Genomic DNA, 20,075 nt, shown 5'->3' on the forward strand with positions numbered 1-20,075 from the left:
TAGGATTTGATAATATTGTATTTTGTATTGCATTTTATTATATTTTAACATCTACTGTACTGTGTGACTGAATTGGATCATCAGCATTGCAGTAGTGATCAACAATATGAACTATTAGCATAATCCTGTTCCTTCTGAACTCAAGAGATGTTTTGTCATTAATTTCAACAAGTGCAGGAAATTATGTTTTCTATGTTATTTAGTGATGAAATTTCTTTTTGGGAGTTAGTAGTGTAGCTGATCACTTGTGGGCTCAGATGGTGTATGTTACAGAGTACTAACATAAAACCTCTGCACCCCGAAACAGGAAGAGCAAGAAAAGAGGTAATAATCTTTAAAATAGGAAAGGCCAGTAAGATATTTCATAATTCATGCTTTATTGATACTGTTGTTGTGCTGATCTTTAATGTCTCGTAAAAGCACTGGTCAATGGAGGCATCTTCCAAAATGTTTAGAAAAAGGACTGTAGACATGTTTTTGATAGCAAATACATTTTCACCTTTCCACTTTCGATAACTAAATGTGTTGTGCAAAATCAGTTTAAATGGTCATATGCACTCCTTTTCTATTTTTTTTTTAATCCTTCTGAACATGTATATTGTATCTTTTATAAAACTTATGTTGTTTTTAACCCCTGTGCTTTGGTTCCCTTTTTTTGTTTCTTTTCTGTTTTGTTTTTGTTACTTTCCCTAGACAATGGAGACAAGGAGATAGAACCTTATGAAGGTCTGTACGTAAAGGAGGGTTCGTTTTTCACCCGAAAGCCTTTTTGAGAGGCTATATTGGGGAAAAATAAACCCAACTGCAATTGATGTTACTTTATTGCATAGACATAGAAGAAACGTTGTTGTGTTTTTTTTTATATTCAGACCTATGATTCGTAGGTATTATGGGATTCTAGATGAAAAAAGAACGAGTGGAATTATCTGAACACAATAATCATTGAAAAGTACCTAGATATATACCGATTTTTAAAACAAAGGATTTACACTAACCAAATAAGACTATTTCAAGTTATGTTGAAGCCAGTTAATCTACGTATTTGCATCTTTTCTGGATTAGTACTTCATGCAGATACTGACATCTAAGTACATGAGGCTATTTAACATGTTTTAATGTCAACTATGCACTGAATCAAAACCACATTTTTATTGCAAATGTAATTTATACAATTGTTGAATTAGTAGATTTTTTTAAGAATATAGGAGTAAAAATTAATTGAATCAAGATTGTCTTTTAAAAAAAGTGATAGTACTTCCTCTTAAAATTATATTCCCTTATATTTTTTTTACAATTGAAACCATTTAATTTGCTTAACCACACATAAGATATCAATTGCAGTCCTTTGTTATATCACTGAGGGTCTTACATGTAGTATAACTGTATTTGTCTCATCAGACTTTTTAATTTAGTATTTACAATGTTTATGGTGCTTATTTCCATTTTGGAAGCAAAACTTCATGACAAGAAACTGTTTTCTCAGATCATCACACTGGTTTATTCATTTCTCCGTCGTCTTATGTGTTGTGAAATGCTAATATGAAATATAGTTAGATGTGCCAGGAAATAATCACATCTAATCACCTGATATTTACTGTCATTGCTATACACACTTTCATGTTTTACCACTTACCTTGCTCTCTGCTTCGCTTATTTACTTAGACTGTGAGCTCCCTGGGGCAGTTACTGTGAAGTACTGTATATTTTTACTGTGTTTGATTAGAGAGAGTAGCAATCTTATTTACAACATAGGTTTTGTAGCAAAAAAATACAATAAATACAATGAAATAATTATTTTTTATAGGATTGCTAGAATTAATTTCTCTGGTAAGTACTGATGGGGCTTGAGAAACTCTGTGTTTACTCAAAGACTGAGTAATATTTTTCCATACCTCTGTCTAAAGTGGTCTTTTTGGAAAACATGGGCAATGGAAAATTTTGAAATTCACAATTAGAAAAGTTTCAAAACGCAGTCATTGTCACGAGAGAGTCAAGCCACACTACCTAGAAACATTACATATTTTATTTTACACATATAAAGTTGTCGTTAAAAACAGAGTCCATAGTTATCCAGCTTTCACCCAGTATTCTATGTAATTCCCTGTTGTAAATTAAGAGATCATATTCCAATTACAATGTAATTTTATTCTGAGGCCTTTTCTACCCATCTTTAGGATTTTACATTTTCTTTAAGGTAACTAATCTTTTTCTATAAAAAGAATAACCCTCTACAGGAACATAAGATTACCTAACTTTTAGCAATGACAGAACATAATTACGATTAATAATAGTTTTTGACTGTTGGAGAATTGCATTTTTACAAAAGGTTATTTTAAGCAATTGAAGTGCAAGAAAAAAAAACAACACTGAGATTTGGTAGACTTAAAACGCTGACTTGTAAAGGGGTTTATGTTGTTATTTAACAAATAAATCAGTGAGAAAATCTGAAAATCTTACGTAAACCTGTATGTATTATTATATGATCAGCTGATAATCAGAAGAGTTATCTTAGTAAGGAAGGTTGTACTAAGAGAATGTCATTGTCTCAGAGAAGTAGTCCTTTCTGTTCTTACAGAAGCATATAATTAACATAAATGAGGGAGAGGATTTTTATATTGCATGGAAACATGCTGGGAAGGTTAATCTTTCTGTATTTCAAAATGAAAGATGTTATTGTTGACAAAATTAAGTTAAAATTATACTGATGAAAGGAGTTAATTAAATATATGTTTTAGACAAACAACTGTTAGAAGCCATTTGATTTTTGTAAAAGAACAAGAAATGCCTCTGCAGCTCCTACGTTATCCTCATTGAATTTGTATAAATTTGAATAATCTGTTATATTGCTGTGATTGCATAACATTTCTTAAAATATAGTGGAAGTGCTGGGACTCAGGTAGAAGTGAAGAAGCTATTTGTATGTAGTTCAGGAGATTTCTTGTTCCAGTGCAGTATTCCATATGAGAACCTTGCTTACAGCCATGTGACTTGAACAGGAAGGAAAGGAAGCTGCCAGAAGAAAACTCTGGGTACTTGTTTTACTGATTAGGATCAGAATTCAATGAAATTGGTTTTGAAATTTAGTTCAGTGAACTGCACATAGTTGCAGATCTTTGCTCCAGAACATCTGAATTTTCAATATGCCTTATTTCAAAACTCCAGAAGAGCTTGAGAATCTTATTTTAAGAAATCTATCCAGGTAGCTTTGAATGTCCATTCCTAACAGTAAAATGTCAACATCCATGCCTTCTTCTCACTTCCCTTCATTAGCAGAACATGCAGATATGATTAGCTATATTCCATTTACAGTCTTTTTTTGTCATGAAATAGTGGCTAATTCCTTAATCAGTGCAGCTGCCACACATTCAAGTGTCAGATCAACCTGTTCAAAGAGTCACTGTATGTCTCTGAAACACAAATCAGAGAGCTGGAGCACCTCACCAATGAAGAAGGGCTGAGGGAGCTGGGTTTGTTCCATTTGGAGAAGAGAAGGCTCTGAGGAGAGTAGAAGAACAGTATTATTAAATTGAACCCCATTTTAGCATTGAAATGGTTATATACTTCTTAAATGTTCTATATTACTTGTATGATAGACAATAAGTGAATACTGTAATATTTTTAAGTTCTAAGTGTTGTCAAGATTTTTTTCTCTCATTTGTGGCCTTATATTTCTTCTTCCTAATGCTTATAGAAGAATGAACTTCTTGCTGCTAATTGAAATAGGTCAACATAAAGTGATCTTAAAAGTATTCAGTATTAGCCCTTTTGATTTGCTGTTAATTACAAGCCAAAGAGAAAGTATTTTTTTCCTAAAGGAGATTTTTCCTTTTCGTTCTTAAGAATAAATATAACCATTTCTTTCTTTATCTCTGTTAAAAAAAGCCCACAACATCATTCACTCAGACAAAAGACTAGAAAATTATGTCAAGCCATGCAACCATGATAAAATTGAAAGTATAAAATTGAAATGCTGAGAAATTTAGCAAATAGTGGAGCTCAGACAGAATTCACTGTTCTATTTATGCTCTGTGGTTCAGACTATAATTACATGATCTCATAATAATCTGGTGTCTTGGGTAAGTTATTTCAGAGACCATTAAAGCTGGCATTAATACTTATTAGCGGCCTCTCCTAATTTCAGATATGGGTGGCCTTATTCCAGAATAAAATTACCTACAAATGGAATTAACAGCAGTAGATGATTAACTTTAATCAGAGATAGCTGACAGCCGTAACTCCTACATTTTCATGTTTTTGAAAAGAAAATAGCTATACTGACAATTGTACTGTTGTATGGAATGTGAGTTGCTGAGATAGAGTGATAGTTAAGAAAGCAGAGCTACTGTTTACTATTTTCTCTCAATTGGAGCATTGTTGTCTGTGAACTGAGAAATAATTTTGCAAAATGAGAAGGAATTTTACTTCATGTTTTTCAGCGATCTGTCATAGCTTGATGAAATGTGAAAAAATTACAGAGAACTTGTATTCACACTAGTCTTAGTTTTGTTGTATTCCGTCAGCTGTGTTTTCACAGCCTTTTAAAAACACATAGCATACTGGTAGTTTGCTTTGTACGACATGATTGATCACATATATATAAAGTAAGACAGGAAACTGGACTAACTTCAGAAAGGTTAAGAACTTCATGACTGAGTCAAACTGCAGAATAAAAAACGCAGAAATATCTTTGCGCTCACTCCCTTTTTGTGCATGTCTTTCTGTGGTACTGGCTGTGCGATGCTAGTTCTTGCACAGGGTAACTCTTGCATTATGTGTACTTGACAGCAAGTGGCTGCCATGCATGAAGCTACCTCGAGTAGTCGATTTCTCCTGGGAATTTGCAAAAAATATACCTTTGCGTTTTACTTGTGGTTGCTTAGTTCACTTTCTGGGGAAGTGGCAGATTTCAGCCCCTAACTGCTGTGAGGACTATTAAAATATTTTCTTTGCGTTAGTACAATTTCCAGTGAAAAAATTGAGAAGATGCTACCTGTAACACAAGGTTGATGATTACTTGAAAGGTTCATAAGAGCCTTAAGTAATGGTTCATACTTTGCTCTTAGAATGCCAAAAGGAGGAATTAAACACTTCTGTCTTCATACCATTTGAAGGTATTAACTTCTAGGTTTGGGTCTAGCAAGGGCATAAAAAAAAACAATGAGCAAACAGTCATACAGCTGTGCTCATGACAACCATGCTTTATTTATATGCTGGGGTACAAAAGTGACCATTTTAGTTCAGTTCTCATGGAAAAATAAATTGTGGAAAGTGCTTGGCACAGCATTTTTATGTGACATTTTTTTTTATAAGAGAAGTTTGACTGTAGACATAATGTGTCTACTGAATATTTTACAACATGGACCAAATTTCAATTAGAATTTAAATGCCGTGCTTTTAACATGAAATTGCAGAACAGATATCTGGGTAGAAATTAGTTTCCATTATGTTGGCATTGATTATTACCTTAATGTTTCTCCCTATTAGCAATCACCTGCTAGAATGAGCTGTTCTAAAATTGTGATTGCATGCCAGCTAATCCTGAAGTAGAATAATTCAATGACTTCTCTAGTTACACATACAAATAATGAGATAACTGTAAAGAATCTGTAAAAAGAGTACAAAAAAGTCAATAAGAATTATAATCTGAACATTGAAGAGCTATAGTATATTATATCAATCAGAACCTGCCTAATAACTGGCATTTAAGTGAAAACAGGATTTTGCTGCACAACTTATTCAGCTCAACTTTGTGTTATTTCTGCTGTTAACTGATATTAGGTGAGTTTTGTCATGAAAGCAATTTTTGTTTCTTCGTTAATGGAATAAAACAAATGGATCTGTGTTGCTTGTCTTTAGTCATATATATACCTTCGCTGTTGTTTTCAGCTATTTCAGTGTTCTCTAAGATTTAGGTATGCTCTAGGCAGTGTTTTTTTTCTACCTGTAAGTACTGATGGAGAAGTGCTTGTCTTTATGAATTCTGTGAAATTCAGGTGTAAAGCCAATTACCTGGGAAATTGAGGTGTTGTTTTTTCCAACCTGGAAAAATGTTTGAATTGTTTCTCCTGCACATATTGAGGTAGTGAGTATGCTCACTTGCTTAAGATTTGTACACAGTTTTAAATATGTTTTTTGAGAATGTGGGCTTGGTCCTCTATTGCTAGAGAAACTAAAGCAAAGCCAAGCAGTAGATGCTTGTGAACCAATGATGTATCAATATATGTCTGTCTGCTTTCTATGCCTTGATATTTAATGTCATCTTTTAAGTGTTTCAGTAATTTATTAAGAAAATGACTGCATATGACTGTCATTATTTACAGAAGAAACTCACTGAAGTAGCTAGAGAAGATACTAAATATAACAAAAGCATTTATTTAATCTGTAATTCATTCAGAAAATAATGTATGCTGCAGACTGAGGGTTTGTATGTTATTGTGGATGTCTTTTGTTTGATGTTTACCTTCTATTTGATCGGCTTGTAACAAAGCGTGCATGTTTTTGTCTTGCTTTTTTTCCCCCTTTCATACCTTGCTTGTACAAATGCAGCAGGAGATGAAGAAAACAAGCGTATTGGAGTACAGGAATCAGAGGCTGAGGCAGGTCTGTGTGACCACAAGTGCCTATCCGCTTTAGAAACATTTTCCCATGAGCATGTAGGGAACCTTTGCTGGCCAGCTTGTTTTAAAACTCAAATTCCAGAGAAAAATTTTAAGCTCAAGACGAATAAATTAAATATAGTATAGTTTATTTACCAGTTTGTGAATGCCATAAATAGTTCAGCCTACAAAAATCATTTTACATTTTTACCCTCTGTCTGAAAGTACTCTACTCTGTCACTGCTATCAAGTTACAGCCTTAGCCAGATCTTAGACATTGTACCCTCTACTCTTCATTCATGCTTTGGCAGGCAAGGAAGTCAATATTATTGTAGCATAATACTTTCTGTGGAGAGAATTTGGTGCTCCTGTAGGAACCCACAAAGATGTGATAATCTGAGCCAAAACTCATCTAGTGCTAGCTGGTAGGGAAAGTTAGCAGTTAAACATAATTGTGCCTGAAATCCCATCCTGCTGAACACTATACCTGCCTGAATCACAGATTATTTGGAATCCTATGACCAGGATCCCGCTCCCCTTGTTAGTTAATAGAAGAAAATATGGATCACTATTTTCTTCTTAAGAAATAATTAGTGTGATAGGCTCATTACTTGTTCAGAAATCTGAATGCTGGAATAATTTTAAGAGAGGGCAGCTGGTAAGCAGAGAAGTTTTTTAAATTGTAGTTTGTACTAAAGCATCCAAAGTGTCCGTTAAGATCCTGGCTTTCCCTTTTTTACGTTATAGTGCAGTGTACATTCTTGCTTTTGTTGTGATTTTGTCTGTAAGTGTGCATTGTTCACTTATATGTGTGTACTGTTCACTCCGTGTTTTGTGATATTCAAACATAGTGCATGGAATTGTGCTAACATAGTTTGCAAAATATTTGTGTGTGCTGTAGTTACATTGCTCATTGTGGCATCTGTTCCATCATTGTAATCATCATTGTCTGTTTTTAATGTTATAAAGATTGTGAGGAAAAACATCAAACCCCACCTGTTAATGGGAGAAAAGGCAAGTTGTGATGGTGTTGTTAGTGAATTGTGGATGTTCTTGTTTACTTTGTTTTTTGCTGCATGTGCGTGTGTTCCATAGTTCTCCTAGTTCAAAATCAGTAACTTCATGTGTGTAATTTTATTGTGTAGTTTTTCTTACTCTTAAAGTAATTCTTTTCAGCAGTGGTTTTAAAATCTTTCCTAGACTCAGAAGTTCAGAAATCTGTTTTTGGTGCTAGCTCTGTTGTTGAATACCACCTGGATATGTAATCAATTTACCTGTTTAGAATAAGTGGGATTGTTTTTGCACTTTTCCTCATTTAGGAATTCAGTTTGTTTTACCGTAAAAGACCAAGTATATTTCAGAGATATCTACAAAACAGTCTGCTTATCACCAGGGCTGTATTCTGCTACCTTCCTTAGCTGGGTATTTTACAAGTTTGGCACAAGTTTACTAATATGGAGAGAGCAGTACCATTTTTTATTAGCATATCCTACTAGAGAAAGTTTTCCACTGTTAGCAATCAACTCTATTGTCTAATTCTTTTTGTATTGGATATTCTCTTTCACGTGCTGTAGAAATAAGCTTAATGCAAAGCACTGAAATGTTGACATGGAGATATAATTTATTACTTAAAAATAGAAGAGGATTGTTGTAATGAACAACACAACTGCTTACTTGAAATTTTATCCAAGTTCATGCTTCTAAATTGCTGTGATAAATTTGAAGAAATGTGTTACAATTTATCCAAGAACTTCTAAAGCAGTACAACATTTAGACTCAATCTCGTCAATAATGAAATATCACCTAGATAGTGCCTTGGCTTTATGAAAATTTGTATAATTACTCTTACATTTTCATCTATACCAGGAGCCCCTGTGAGCCATAGCTCCAGCTGCACCATTTTGTGCTATACCTGGTTTTCCCTACACTGGAGTATCGTAGCAGGGGAGATACAGCTCTTGGGGAAAGCTGGGGTTCAGTTTTGCCGGTGCTTATTCACTATGTTGGGAAATAGGTTATTTTTAATATGTTGCTTATTTTTCTTTTCCTCTTGCACACAATGTAGACTGACTGTACGAGATGCCTTTGCAGAAGGGCTCAGCCCATAAAGCACTGACTGGGGGAATCTCTCTAGATCTATAGCTGTGCCGAAATAGTCCTGAATGAAGTTGAAAGCTGGAAGTCAGCTGCTGTAAACGTACTTCATTTTACCTACCAGACTGCTCTTTATTTTTTTGTGTTATACTTTTAACATCCAAATTCTAACCCTGGGAAAGCTGGAGGCTTTTGCCATTGACTTGGCTAGTTTCACAAACTAGTAATCAGTGATGAAGTCAAGCTAAAGGTGTTTCCAGTCTTAGTTTATTTTCTACTCCTTCACCAAAACCTGAAAGAGATACTTTGCACAATAAATTGAATCATACTAACCTGTATTAAAGATAGTTTAATATGTTTGTTTTTTTTTTTAATTTCCCTAATGGGTTCATTTTGTTATAGAACTTCCTTTGCAATAGCTCTGTTAGTCCAAAAGAGTGGTTAGTGTATAATACTTTATTTTGAATATTTATTACAAAAACATGATCTTTTCAGTTTTACCTCAGTTTTTTAGCATTTTTCATGTGTTTTGTATGACACCTTTTGATCACTTGTGTGTGTATTTCTGGTATTTCTGTCTTTTACTGCTTTAATTTCAGATACATAAAAGCTGCTATAGTTCCTGAAGCAGAATTTGAAGGCTTCAGGGTTATCAGTTTCCTAAGTCTAAGGAATATTTTACATAGTTACACAAAAGCTTAGTTGATATTATGGGAATCAAGAATGCTTCCAGTTTTTATCTTCTAGATTAGAAGTGTCTGGAGTCTACTTGTATATTACATGTATACTGAGACAAGACCAAGCCACCATGTTGTCTCCTTTCCATGCACTGTGCTTTCCATATGTGTGGGAGCCCCACCACACCATGGGCAGTCCATATGCCTGGAGAACTAGAACAGGAATTTCAAAGGATAGAATTCCAGATTTGGCACACAGTTTAGGTACAGTCTAAGAATGTAGGTGATTGAAATGCAAACCAGGCAGAATAAAGGACCCCAGTCAAAGAAGTGATCCCAAGTGAACTTGCAGTACTCATGTATACATATGTTTTTTTGAAAAACAGGCATGTGGCCATTATGCCAGAGGGACCACCATCCTGCTGGCTGATCTCAGCATCTTCTTCTATCTAAGATCATTTGAGATTCCTACACTTTGCCTGATTGACTAAACAAACTAGCCAAGAGTCTCATGGGCTCTCTATTTCCCTGGCCTGTGAAATCTAGACTTCACTAAGAGACCATAGCAGCTTCTGAATTTTGCATGAAGAATGACACTAAATGTGTTTAATGTGTGCTGTGAGGATATCTGACATATCTTTATGTGTTATGAGAATGTGTTATGAGAATTAGGGAGAGTAATACTAGATTTTAATTAAATTCTAGTTTGCACAAAGTAAGGTTTAAGTATTGTATTGAGCTATTGAGATTACTCTAGGTGTAGGAAAGCACATAACTGCATTCCTTGCTCTGGGAAAAGGTGGAATGAAAAAACCCACAGGAACACAAAACAGAAGTGAGGCACCCATAAGATTCTGGCAGCTCAGCCAGAGCCAGGAATGGGGCACCAGAAGTGACATGAGACAGGCCACCCCTCGACCTGTCCAATGACTTGCATGCAAGAAAGGCAGGACAGGGCTCAGGACCATTCCTAGAACCCACTGAGAGACCCTAATGAGTCCCTGATGATGAAGCAGGACCAAAACTAGCAGGTGTGGCTAGGACCATATTCAAGAGCTTCAGCTTGAAAAAGCCCTAGAGTAAAAGAGGGGAGGCTGAGGCATCTTCCAGCTTTTTGGTGAAGGGCTCTGGGGACAGCTCAGGCTTCTCAGGCAGCTCTCCCTTATCATAGGAAGGCAACTGAATTCCTCAGCTCCTCAAGTGCACTCTGTTCCCTGCCAAGAAACACGAGCATCATAATAGGCCAGAAAGCATAAGAAATAGTACTCAGATCAAAGGCTTATGTATTCAATTGGGTGGTGTAACTTGTTGGTAATAACAGACCTTATTAGAAAAAGATCCCCTCTCAAGTTTATGATTGGTTGAGTATACTATAGGTACACATTTGTAACAGAGATGTAATCATGTTTTAATTCAAGATATCAAGTAATGCTTTGTATGAATCATTGTTTTATTTCAGAATTTGCATGAAGAATTTCCATTCATGAATTCAAAGTTAATATTACGTGTTTTAGGGTGTATAAATATGGAATACATGGGCAGAATAGCCTGAAAAATAAAACCAAATCCCTAGACCAAGTTAAACTTTACATCCTGCACTTTGCCAGTTGTATTTGTAGGCTGTTCACATATCTTTGTGTGCATGGAGCACTCACTGACACTCCAGGGAACGGGAGTGCAAACTTGAACAAAGCCTAAAGAAGGGAAATGCAGAGCAGGAGCTTGCATTTTGCTCTGCTTTTATGTAGGTCGTTAATTGTAATTTGCATTATTTAAGTTAATTAATCATTAGCCTGGCAATATATTTTGACTTTAATACCAACATGAAGATCATACTCAGTCTGACCAAACATCCACCTGGCCTAGTGCTTGGTCCTCAGCAGGGCAGATCAATGTGCTGGGGGAAAAGAATATGAGCAGAACATATAGGTAGCAATGCTTAACAGGGATTCTAGGTTCCCAGTCTCCAAAGTCTTGTGCCTAAGTATCTTGCAGAAACATCAGAGGTATCTCTGTGTTATCTCCATCTCTTCCATAAGCTCTTTGCACGCCTTCTCCTGCCTTACAGCACTCCTGCTGACATAACCCTACAGTACTTACCCAAACAGGTCAGTCAGGAGAGCTACTATTGGGAGATGTTCAGAATAAGCTTAATCTTAGCAGGCCAGCAGACCAGCTCTATTGTATTCATTCCAACGTGTTTCAGGCATATAACCAGAAGAGGGAGCAAAACTGCCATATTTTAAAAACATGTAAGGAAATAAGAAACAAACAAATCGTTCTCTACCCCAAACAATCCTAGAAGAAAGCCTTGATAGTGGCTTAAATATGATATCTTTGATTAATTGTAGTTAAACAGACCTTATTATATGTTAGTATATTTAATGTACCATTAATGATTGTATTTTTTCTTATTTAGATTTTTGTGATGTTTCTTCATGTTTGACGATCTATTATATCTTTTAACGTACTAACATGATATTTTGAGTTTTAGCTAAGAGTATTCTGTGACTCTACTAGATAGTGTTCTAACAAGTTCTCTTTGTGATTTTACTTAACTGCATCCACAAGTTATCTCTAAAATAATCAACAGAAGATGATTATTCCCCATATAGTGGGACCTGCCAGTAAGATTGTTAAAAATAAATTTAGAACAAAATTGATGGTATTTTCTTCTGGAGAATATGATGAACTTGCTACTGGATGACTGGAATTGTTAACTGATTTTCAAATACAAATAATTAATGTATTTTTCAAGATACCAAAATGTTTCAAACCTATAATTTTATGCCAAGCACCCAGTTTAATCTTCAGAATATGGAATAGCATTTTTTGAGTACAGTTAGGTTCAGAAATGCTGGTTTCAGAGTATAGGAACTGTAAGTAGGAGGAGTTTTTATCGAGTAACTTCATCTGCCTAAAATACCACCTGAATTTAAATCAAATCCCACATTTAAAAAATGATTTTGACCTACATTTGGATTAAATATTTTTAAGTATTACACACAACTCAATTTACTAAATACTTTTCCAGTTTAAAAACAAACATACATAGTTGCTGGTTAGGTTTTGCCTTGTTTGTTTGAATTATACTTTTATGAAGTCCTTCATACAAAAATATTTTTGCTTGATGTTTTTTAAATTCAGAAAAATATGTCAATATCCTAAGAATCTATAAAATATGCTGCATTATTTAAAATGAAAGAAATTATTATGTAAATCACGTCAACTTTTAAAATTCTAGTTGTTAAGTATAAAACCAGAATATTTGATATATATTACAGAGATATTAACATAGATACATATAGTATATCCTTTTCTATGTTTAAACTGTTGGCTAATTCTCTTCAACACAGGCTTCTAAACTAAGGAACTAATTTAAGTTTTTGCTATGTTATTGATGGTATTTTGTTTAGATCAAGTTATCCCAAATGGTATTAGGGTATCTTATAACATAAGTCATATAATATTTCTGATTTTTTTTGGTTTATGCTAGAAGTTACATGGGAGGACCAGCAGAAAAAGGTGAATGGTACAATAACTGATGACAAACCATTGCCGAAAAAGAAACACCATTCTGAGCCAGGTTTGTCAGGGTTTTGAAAACCACATGAAAGCATGAGACAATAAAAACACATTTCATGCTTTTTTAATGCGTGTGCTTGATGTTTTTTTGTTTTGTTTTGTTTTTTGTTTTTTTTTCACTTTGGTGTGGAATTTTTAGAATGTAGAAATGATTTAGAATAGTCTTGTAAATGGTTCTGTTTTAGAATAGCAAAAATAGATCTGCTTTTGTAAATAATTGTGTTAGAATGCACATGCATTAGTAAAGAAATACTCTGGCATAATAATAGACATTAATATTAGACTTAGCTTGATTTTTAGCTTTGAATTTTGTTATGATTTATCTGTGTGTACAAGCCTTGGGAATCCAGCTATAAGTTATGATGATTCTTAATTAGATTATTGAACCAAGACATACTGCATGTATGGTGGGGAGGTCATATTGTGAAGAAACGGAAACCTCGTTGTACCATCAAGTATGACAGAAATAATGTCTTTTTTTTTTTTTTTTTTTTTTTTTTTTTTAGCACAAACTGCATTTTCCATATGTCTCAAGTTCTTAAATCTATCTTTCTTCTGGAACTAAAAACTTTCTTTCACTCTGAACATAAAGTGCAATTATTCAACTCTGTCTTCATTACTGCAAATGTGTAGCAATAAGAAGCAAATCTAACTGGGGTAATGATAATACTGATGATAATAATAGTGTTGTTCTCTCTGAAACAGACAGTAAAAGGTGCTGATCACGGCATTTTAACCACTTGCAAAAGACACTATGATGTCACAATAAAGAACACATTGTAAAGTACAGGGATGAGTAGAGTAAGAATGGAATAGTGTAAGGCCAGACTAGACAGATTTAGATTGTAGGTTTCATCCTGTATTTAAATGTTGATTTAAATGTTGATTTAAATGTCTTCTTAAGTGAATGGGAATTTTTCAGTCCCAAGAGTACATAAGTACAATTTTGGGCTGCAGATCTCTTTCTGTTGGCTATAATAACTGTCTCACTCTAATAGCAACAGTTTTTGAGTCATTTAAATTAAAGTTTACGTGATTGGCCACTTGTACCGCCTCCTAAGTTAATGCTGTATCTCAGTTTTAGTCTTTTCTACATGCTGAACACCTCCAATTTCCCTGTTGAATCTGAGCTACTGCACATCTTAAAAATCAAGAATCAGGAGCAAAGAGGAGCAGCAAAATCCAGATTATCTGTGTAAACTAGGAACTGATGAATTCAGCTGCAGAAGACAGTTCAGTTTCCAATTCCCTGACACTTTCATGCATCAGAGGAAGTTACAGTATAAAAAAAGCACTGCTTGTGAGAGCCAGAACTGAAGTGTATCTTCTTTTTCAGCTGACTTCGTTAGCTATTGCATGACAGGTTCAGCATACATTTGCAGATCTTCACTGTAGACTTTCCCAGGCAATTTTGGCAGAATAATCTCTCTGCATAGATTTTTTCATCTCCATCTCCCACCTGAGGTAGGCTTAGAAATGTGGTACCCTGTTATCTATGCAGATGGCACTTGGCACATCCATAATTATTAGCAATACTTGTTTAGAGAATACTTACATGTTTTTACAAACAGGAGATGGTACTTTTCTGCCTTCTCTTGAGACATTGTAGATTTTGGAGTATGACTGAAATCTTGCAAGACTGGAAAACAGGTAGCAGAACAGCAATAGAAAAACCAATATGGGTGTTGAAAAGCATTCACTTTTGTAAGTGTTTTGTATATCAGAGCAGTATCTATGTGATTTTTTGAATCTATTTCTTCCTCAAGAACACTATCACTGATATCAAATACTGCAGAGAATACACAGAGTTGGTTTGGAAAGCCACAGTCACAGTTGCCAGAACTTAGAATAGATAAAGACTTGAGCAAAAATTTTGCTCTGCACTTCACAGTCCTAGGTCTTTCTGTGAAGAGTGATGCCTGATAAAAGCACAGATTCAACTTTATGTTTTCAGGAATATCTTTCATGTACAGCTGGGTCAGTGATATGTGATGCAGAGACATCTGCAGTGGTTCTGAACACTCTAAAATGGGCATCAAGAGGCTTATACCTCTATTACCATGATGTTTTTCCAAGCGGACCCACCAACACCCTACATACTGAAAAGGCAGGAGATGCAGTGGAATACCAGTGTATAACAACCATGTGGATCCCAGGATGCGAGTTACCTGCTATGGGGGGCATACTGCTGTCCCTATTAGACATCCCTATATCCTTACAAACCCTGATTATCCATTTTTAAGGCATAGCAGAGTCGCAGCAACTGGAAGTTGCCACTATATTCATACCTGGATATTGAGATATATTGGATCTGTAACCTTGAAGCTTTCCAATTTGGAATTTACCTTCTTCACAGGATTATGCTTTCTTTCACCTGAGAATACTTTAAATGTTCTGTTTGCACAGCGAATAGAGAGGCAGTACTAACACAACATAATCTCTGACTGCAGTTGGCGTTAAGCAGAAAGCTGCAAAGAGGAGTATGGGTACCTAATAATGCTGTTGGCACTCTTTTAATTGCCTTTTCATACAAAGAATTTTCTTCTGTCATAGAAGCTTGTCCAGTTTTCAGGTTCCATTTGTCTCTTAAGAATATAATGTAACCAGTCATAGAAGTGGCCTGGTGGAACTTTAGCTAAGAAAATCTGTTAGAAAAGTTAGATATTAATCATGTGAATACACTGGGTGAACTATAATTAAAATAATTGCAAGTAAAATCATAATAATAACACCAATAATAGTTTGTAATGTGAAATATTAAAATAAAGATATTTGTGTGACTAGAAATTATATTAGCAAATTTGTTGGAGGACAATTTAAGGTCATAGAATAAAGCAGCAAAATGGTTTTCTGTTTCAGGCTTTACCAGAGAAGATGCTGATAAAAATCCTATATACCAGAAATCAACATGTTTTTTTAACAGTGCCTTAAATCTCATAAATTCTGAAATAATTGGCCAAACTATTGTTCAGTATATTACAATGAGTCAGTTTCTTTTATGCAAAGGTTTTGAAGGATTGGAAGAGCAAAATTGCAGAACCATAGCCAAGAATAATATTAAAATTCAAACCAGGGCTTGAATGTCTGTGCCCTTTCTTCAGCTAACTACACCACTCTGTGTTCTCAAGGCACAGTGGAATCGAAGAGAATGTAGAATAGCTATTTGTTCCTGTCTAGTATATTAAGCATTTCTACTTTCAGTGCCCCTGCCTCTCAACTCAGTAAAAGACAAACTAAAAAGAACAGTGGTCTAGTCCTGTAATCGTATTTCCTTGATCAATGAAAAAAAAGAATGCAGGCAATTTCACATGCTTTTGCATTTTTATAAATGCTTCTTTAAGAGAACAACTTGGAAAAGTAGGCTGTGGGTTAATGAATGTCGTCTACTGGTAAAAATATGGTTGGACAAGATAATGTTTTTCTTTTTAAAAAAGCAATTATTTTCACCTAGTATCATTATTTATCTTTTCTGAATGCAGTAAGGTTATTTAAGGAAAAAAGCACACAGTTTAGGGCACAGTTTAGTAGAGTAGTGCTACTCATTTCTGTTTCCTGTCACCTGCTGGATGATAAATGGACAATAGGTTTCACCATGCAAAATTTGGAAAGAGAATTTAGTCTGGAAAACTGTATTTTCATCCAGAGATGATGCAGGAACTACCTACATGTGATAGCAAGGAGAGTATTACTATTTTTGCCTTATTCATACTTGTAGCTGATATACTTGACATGGATTATCTGGAAAACATCCTATGATGGTTTCATTTCTGTTGCCTTTGAGGTGGTTGTAATGTCATCAAATATTCAGGCTTTGTCACGGATATGTTTATTTTCTAAGCAGTGGTTGAGTAACACTACCATGGGGAAATGCTGATATATTTTAATATGGTTGACCAAAAAGAGACCATTAATTGAAATGTATCTATACATTTCAGGATGGCAAGAAATCAAAATGGAGTTCTCTTCTTATTATTTTGGATTAGGTATTTTTTTTTTTTAGACTATACTGAGCTTTTAGAGGATCTGCAATAAACACATCAGAAAATTCAAAGGTGACACTTACTTACAAATGGAAATATACAAGTCTTTGTATACTGTGACTGCCTTTCAATTGGCATGGAATGAATGGCTGGTTTTTTCATGGATGGAAGTGTTCCTTAGCTACACATAGAAAAAAACTTTTCAGAAATAATGTTACTGCAGTTCAATAATTTACCTGCTGTCATACAGTCAGTTGAAGTAGTAAATGATTAGTCAAAAATAAATCAAAATAAAATGGGGCTATTTTACAAGAAGGTTGTAGTCAAAATGAGAAGTATTAAAAACTGCTGGGGACTCGCTGGGTCTGGAGAAGACAAAGTGATGCTCAGAGAGGAGAGCATACAGGCATTTCATATTGTGAGTACAAGACAAAGATTATGGTTAAACAAGAATGCTTTATAAAATTGGCAGCCTTGAAAAGGAGAGGAGCAGAGTGAAGTCAGAGGTAATGATTGATAAAGAAGAAAAGTTACTAAGCAAGAGAAGAGTTTTAAAAAAAAAAAAAAAAAAAAAAGGAATTGGTTGGGAAAGGAAAAAGTTGTCCAGAACCCTAATGCAAGGTTCTGAGTGCTCAGGTAGGGCTGAAGGAGAAAACATAGAAAAGGGTCTTACGGAGGTGCTGTGGGGCTTGAAAAGCAGTGAAGTGGGTAAAATTTACAGAAAGATTTACACATTACATGCCATACTGAATCTGTGACATTAGTTTATCCAGTGAGAAGTGAGAAGTCAGATGGAATATATGGTAGGAATAACCTTTCTTGAAAGATTATGAGCATTCCCCTGCTTTGCAGGGGCTCCTCTTCAATAAAGTTGTATATAAAGCAGGTGTACTTATTTAAAATAAGTATTCCAATGTATTTACTTAAAAGTTGCTTTCGTTAATCTTCTGTACCACTTTGGAGGTCAGTATGCCTATTTGTATGAAAGTAACAAAGCTGGATTCAAGAGACAAAGATACTTTATTAAGAAAAAATGGGACTGTTTGAGTTGGAATTGCAGATGTGAATGTTGCACTTTGGTGTCTCAGCCAAATTGCATGGAGTAAGGGTTTAATTGTTGTTTGTGATGGGTCATAATTAGTTGAGGTGGCTTGAAAATGCCTTACAGCGCATACACATTCTTTAATGTGTATGCCCTTTTCCTGCCTTCCTGTGTTTTGGAAACCATTCTTGCAATCTTAACAATGTGAACTCCTGGACTACCTAATTCTGTAGGTGCTGAAACTTAATGACATAATTGGGATAAGAACAAAAGTAGAATAAGGAAATACTTAGTTCAGGATAGTTCATCTATCCTTTATTGGCAGTAGAGGGTGAATTTGTATCCTATGCTGATAATTATCTTTTCTGAAGTAGTATTGATGTTTGATTATATAAATTTGCAAGAAAATCATAAAAACTCTTTGTGTTCCTCATTTAGTTTTTCTCTCATGACTTACAAAAAAGTAATGCAGTCTACACGGTTTCTTTTGATTTTATAGAGTTCATGCTACTGAGAATATTTAAGATTTCTTCTAAGATATTGCTTTCTGCCTTCTTTGCTGTTATTCTTAACTCCTGGAAGGAACTCACAGCTTCCTTGTTCTTAGTGTTTGCCATTCCATGTATTATATATACCATGTGTTAAACCTAGCTTACAGTAGGTAGTTGCCAAATTAAATGTCTTCCATCTTCCTACTATTTTCTTCATCTTACTTAGTCCTCTGCTTATATTTTTGAAGAAAAATATTGGTATCTGTCCAGTGTGTAGCTGTGGTCTTGTGTGCGTGAATTTGCGCTTTAAGATGAAGTACCAGTCTTTAACTGGTAGCTGGTCCCTTCATGAAAAAAAAATCAGGAGTATGAAATGAGTTCTATAGGAAGGATTACAGGAAAATATAATTTAATGGTATTAAATAATATTATAGAAAAGTTATTTTATTAACTCTAATGTAGTCACATAGCCATTTGGCAATAATTTATACTCTTAATAATTCTGCTGTCTATTCCTCCTCTTTTTCTTGTATCCTTAGCATTTTACTGTGTAAAGAGCATCCACAAATGAGACTTTCTGAATCTGCAAGACATGGCTGTTTGTGAGGTCATTAATGCAGTGGAAGATTGTTGCTTTTAAGGAGCAGGAAAAAAAAAACAAAAACAGAAAAGTAATTAGCTTATATCTGTTGGTCCCGTTCTACTTCTGTAATTTCAAATGGGTGTGTTTGCTATGAAAAGTTTCAAACACTACTTTTTAAAAATAAGTTCCTAAATACTTAGGAATAGTTTTCAGTAACTGCCATTTCTTAAAATGAAAAGTTCTGCATCAAGCATGATAAAATAGTTGGCATTTCTCTTGTTTTCTCGGATTTCCAGTACAAGTGGCTTTCATTTATTTTAGAAGTTTAGTTATTGAGAGTTTTGTTTCTAAATCTGTATATAATACCCTTACACATATCACACTTGTCCATGAGGTTGAACAATTGATCCAAAAAAATGCTACCTCCATAGCAAAGCAATAACAATGCACCTGAAGACTGACTATTGACATTATGTAAATTTAATAGTATTTTATTCCATGATTTTGTTGGCAGATTTTAATACTTTTTTTTTTTTTTTTTAATCAACAAAAATCTAATGTAGTGGATTAAAAGCTACAGAACCAGAAAGTTTTCAAACTGTTGCTTGGGATTTTTGAAACACCTTCTGAATCAGAAGGAGACTGATACGCAGAAGTGTCATTGTGTCTAAACTAATACATCTATTAGTACTTTCTTCTTGACATCATTAATGGAAAGATGTTTGCGCATTACCATACTACAAATCCTTCAAATTAATTAATATTTACAACAATTCATGGTCAAATTACATATTGTCTTTGATTTTCCTTTCTGGCTTCTATAGAATTATACTTCTTACACATGCGATCAATAAAAAAAACTGAAAATATATTTGTAAATATTTTTGTTTGTTTGGCATTTTGGTACATAAACATTATGCTCCTATCAAACACGGGGGATTTTCAGTATGCAGTTTTAAAAATATATTGACATGTGTGCCTGATATGCAGCCAAATACTAATTAGTTGGTTCTGAAATCTTCAGAAG

General features: G+C 34.5%; 1 protein-coding gene across 17 annotated transcripts in view; it reads left to right on the forward strand.

Annotated features, from left to right (window-relative positions):
• Positions 1-20,075, forward strand: part of RIMS2 (regulating synaptic membrane exocytosis 2) — a 434,744-nt gene that overhangs the window by 309,436 nt on the left and 105,233 nt on the right. The window contains exons 26-29 of one of the 17 annotated variants that reach the window (XM_085221552.1): positions 694-726; positions 6,550-6,600; positions 7,566-7,610; positions 12,864-12,953. The exons of the other annotated variants lie outside the window; for them this stretch is intronic. Coding sequence (XP_085077678.1) covers positions 694-726; positions 6,550-6,600; positions 7,566-7,610; positions 12,864-12,953 — 219 coding nt within the window. The remainder of the gene's footprint in view (positions 1-693; positions 727-6,549; positions 6,601-7,565; positions 7,611-12,863; positions 12,954-20,075) is intronic. 17 annotated transcript variants of the gene reach the window in all.

Source organism: Meleagris gallopavo, chromosome 3, assembly GCF_905368555.1.
Source record: "Meleagris gallopavo chromosome 3, MGAL_WU_HG_1.1, whole genome shotgun sequence".
Classification (NCBI taxonomy): domain Eukaryota; kingdom Metazoa; phylum Chordata; class Aves; order Galliformes; family Phasianidae; genus Meleagris; species Meleagris gallopavo.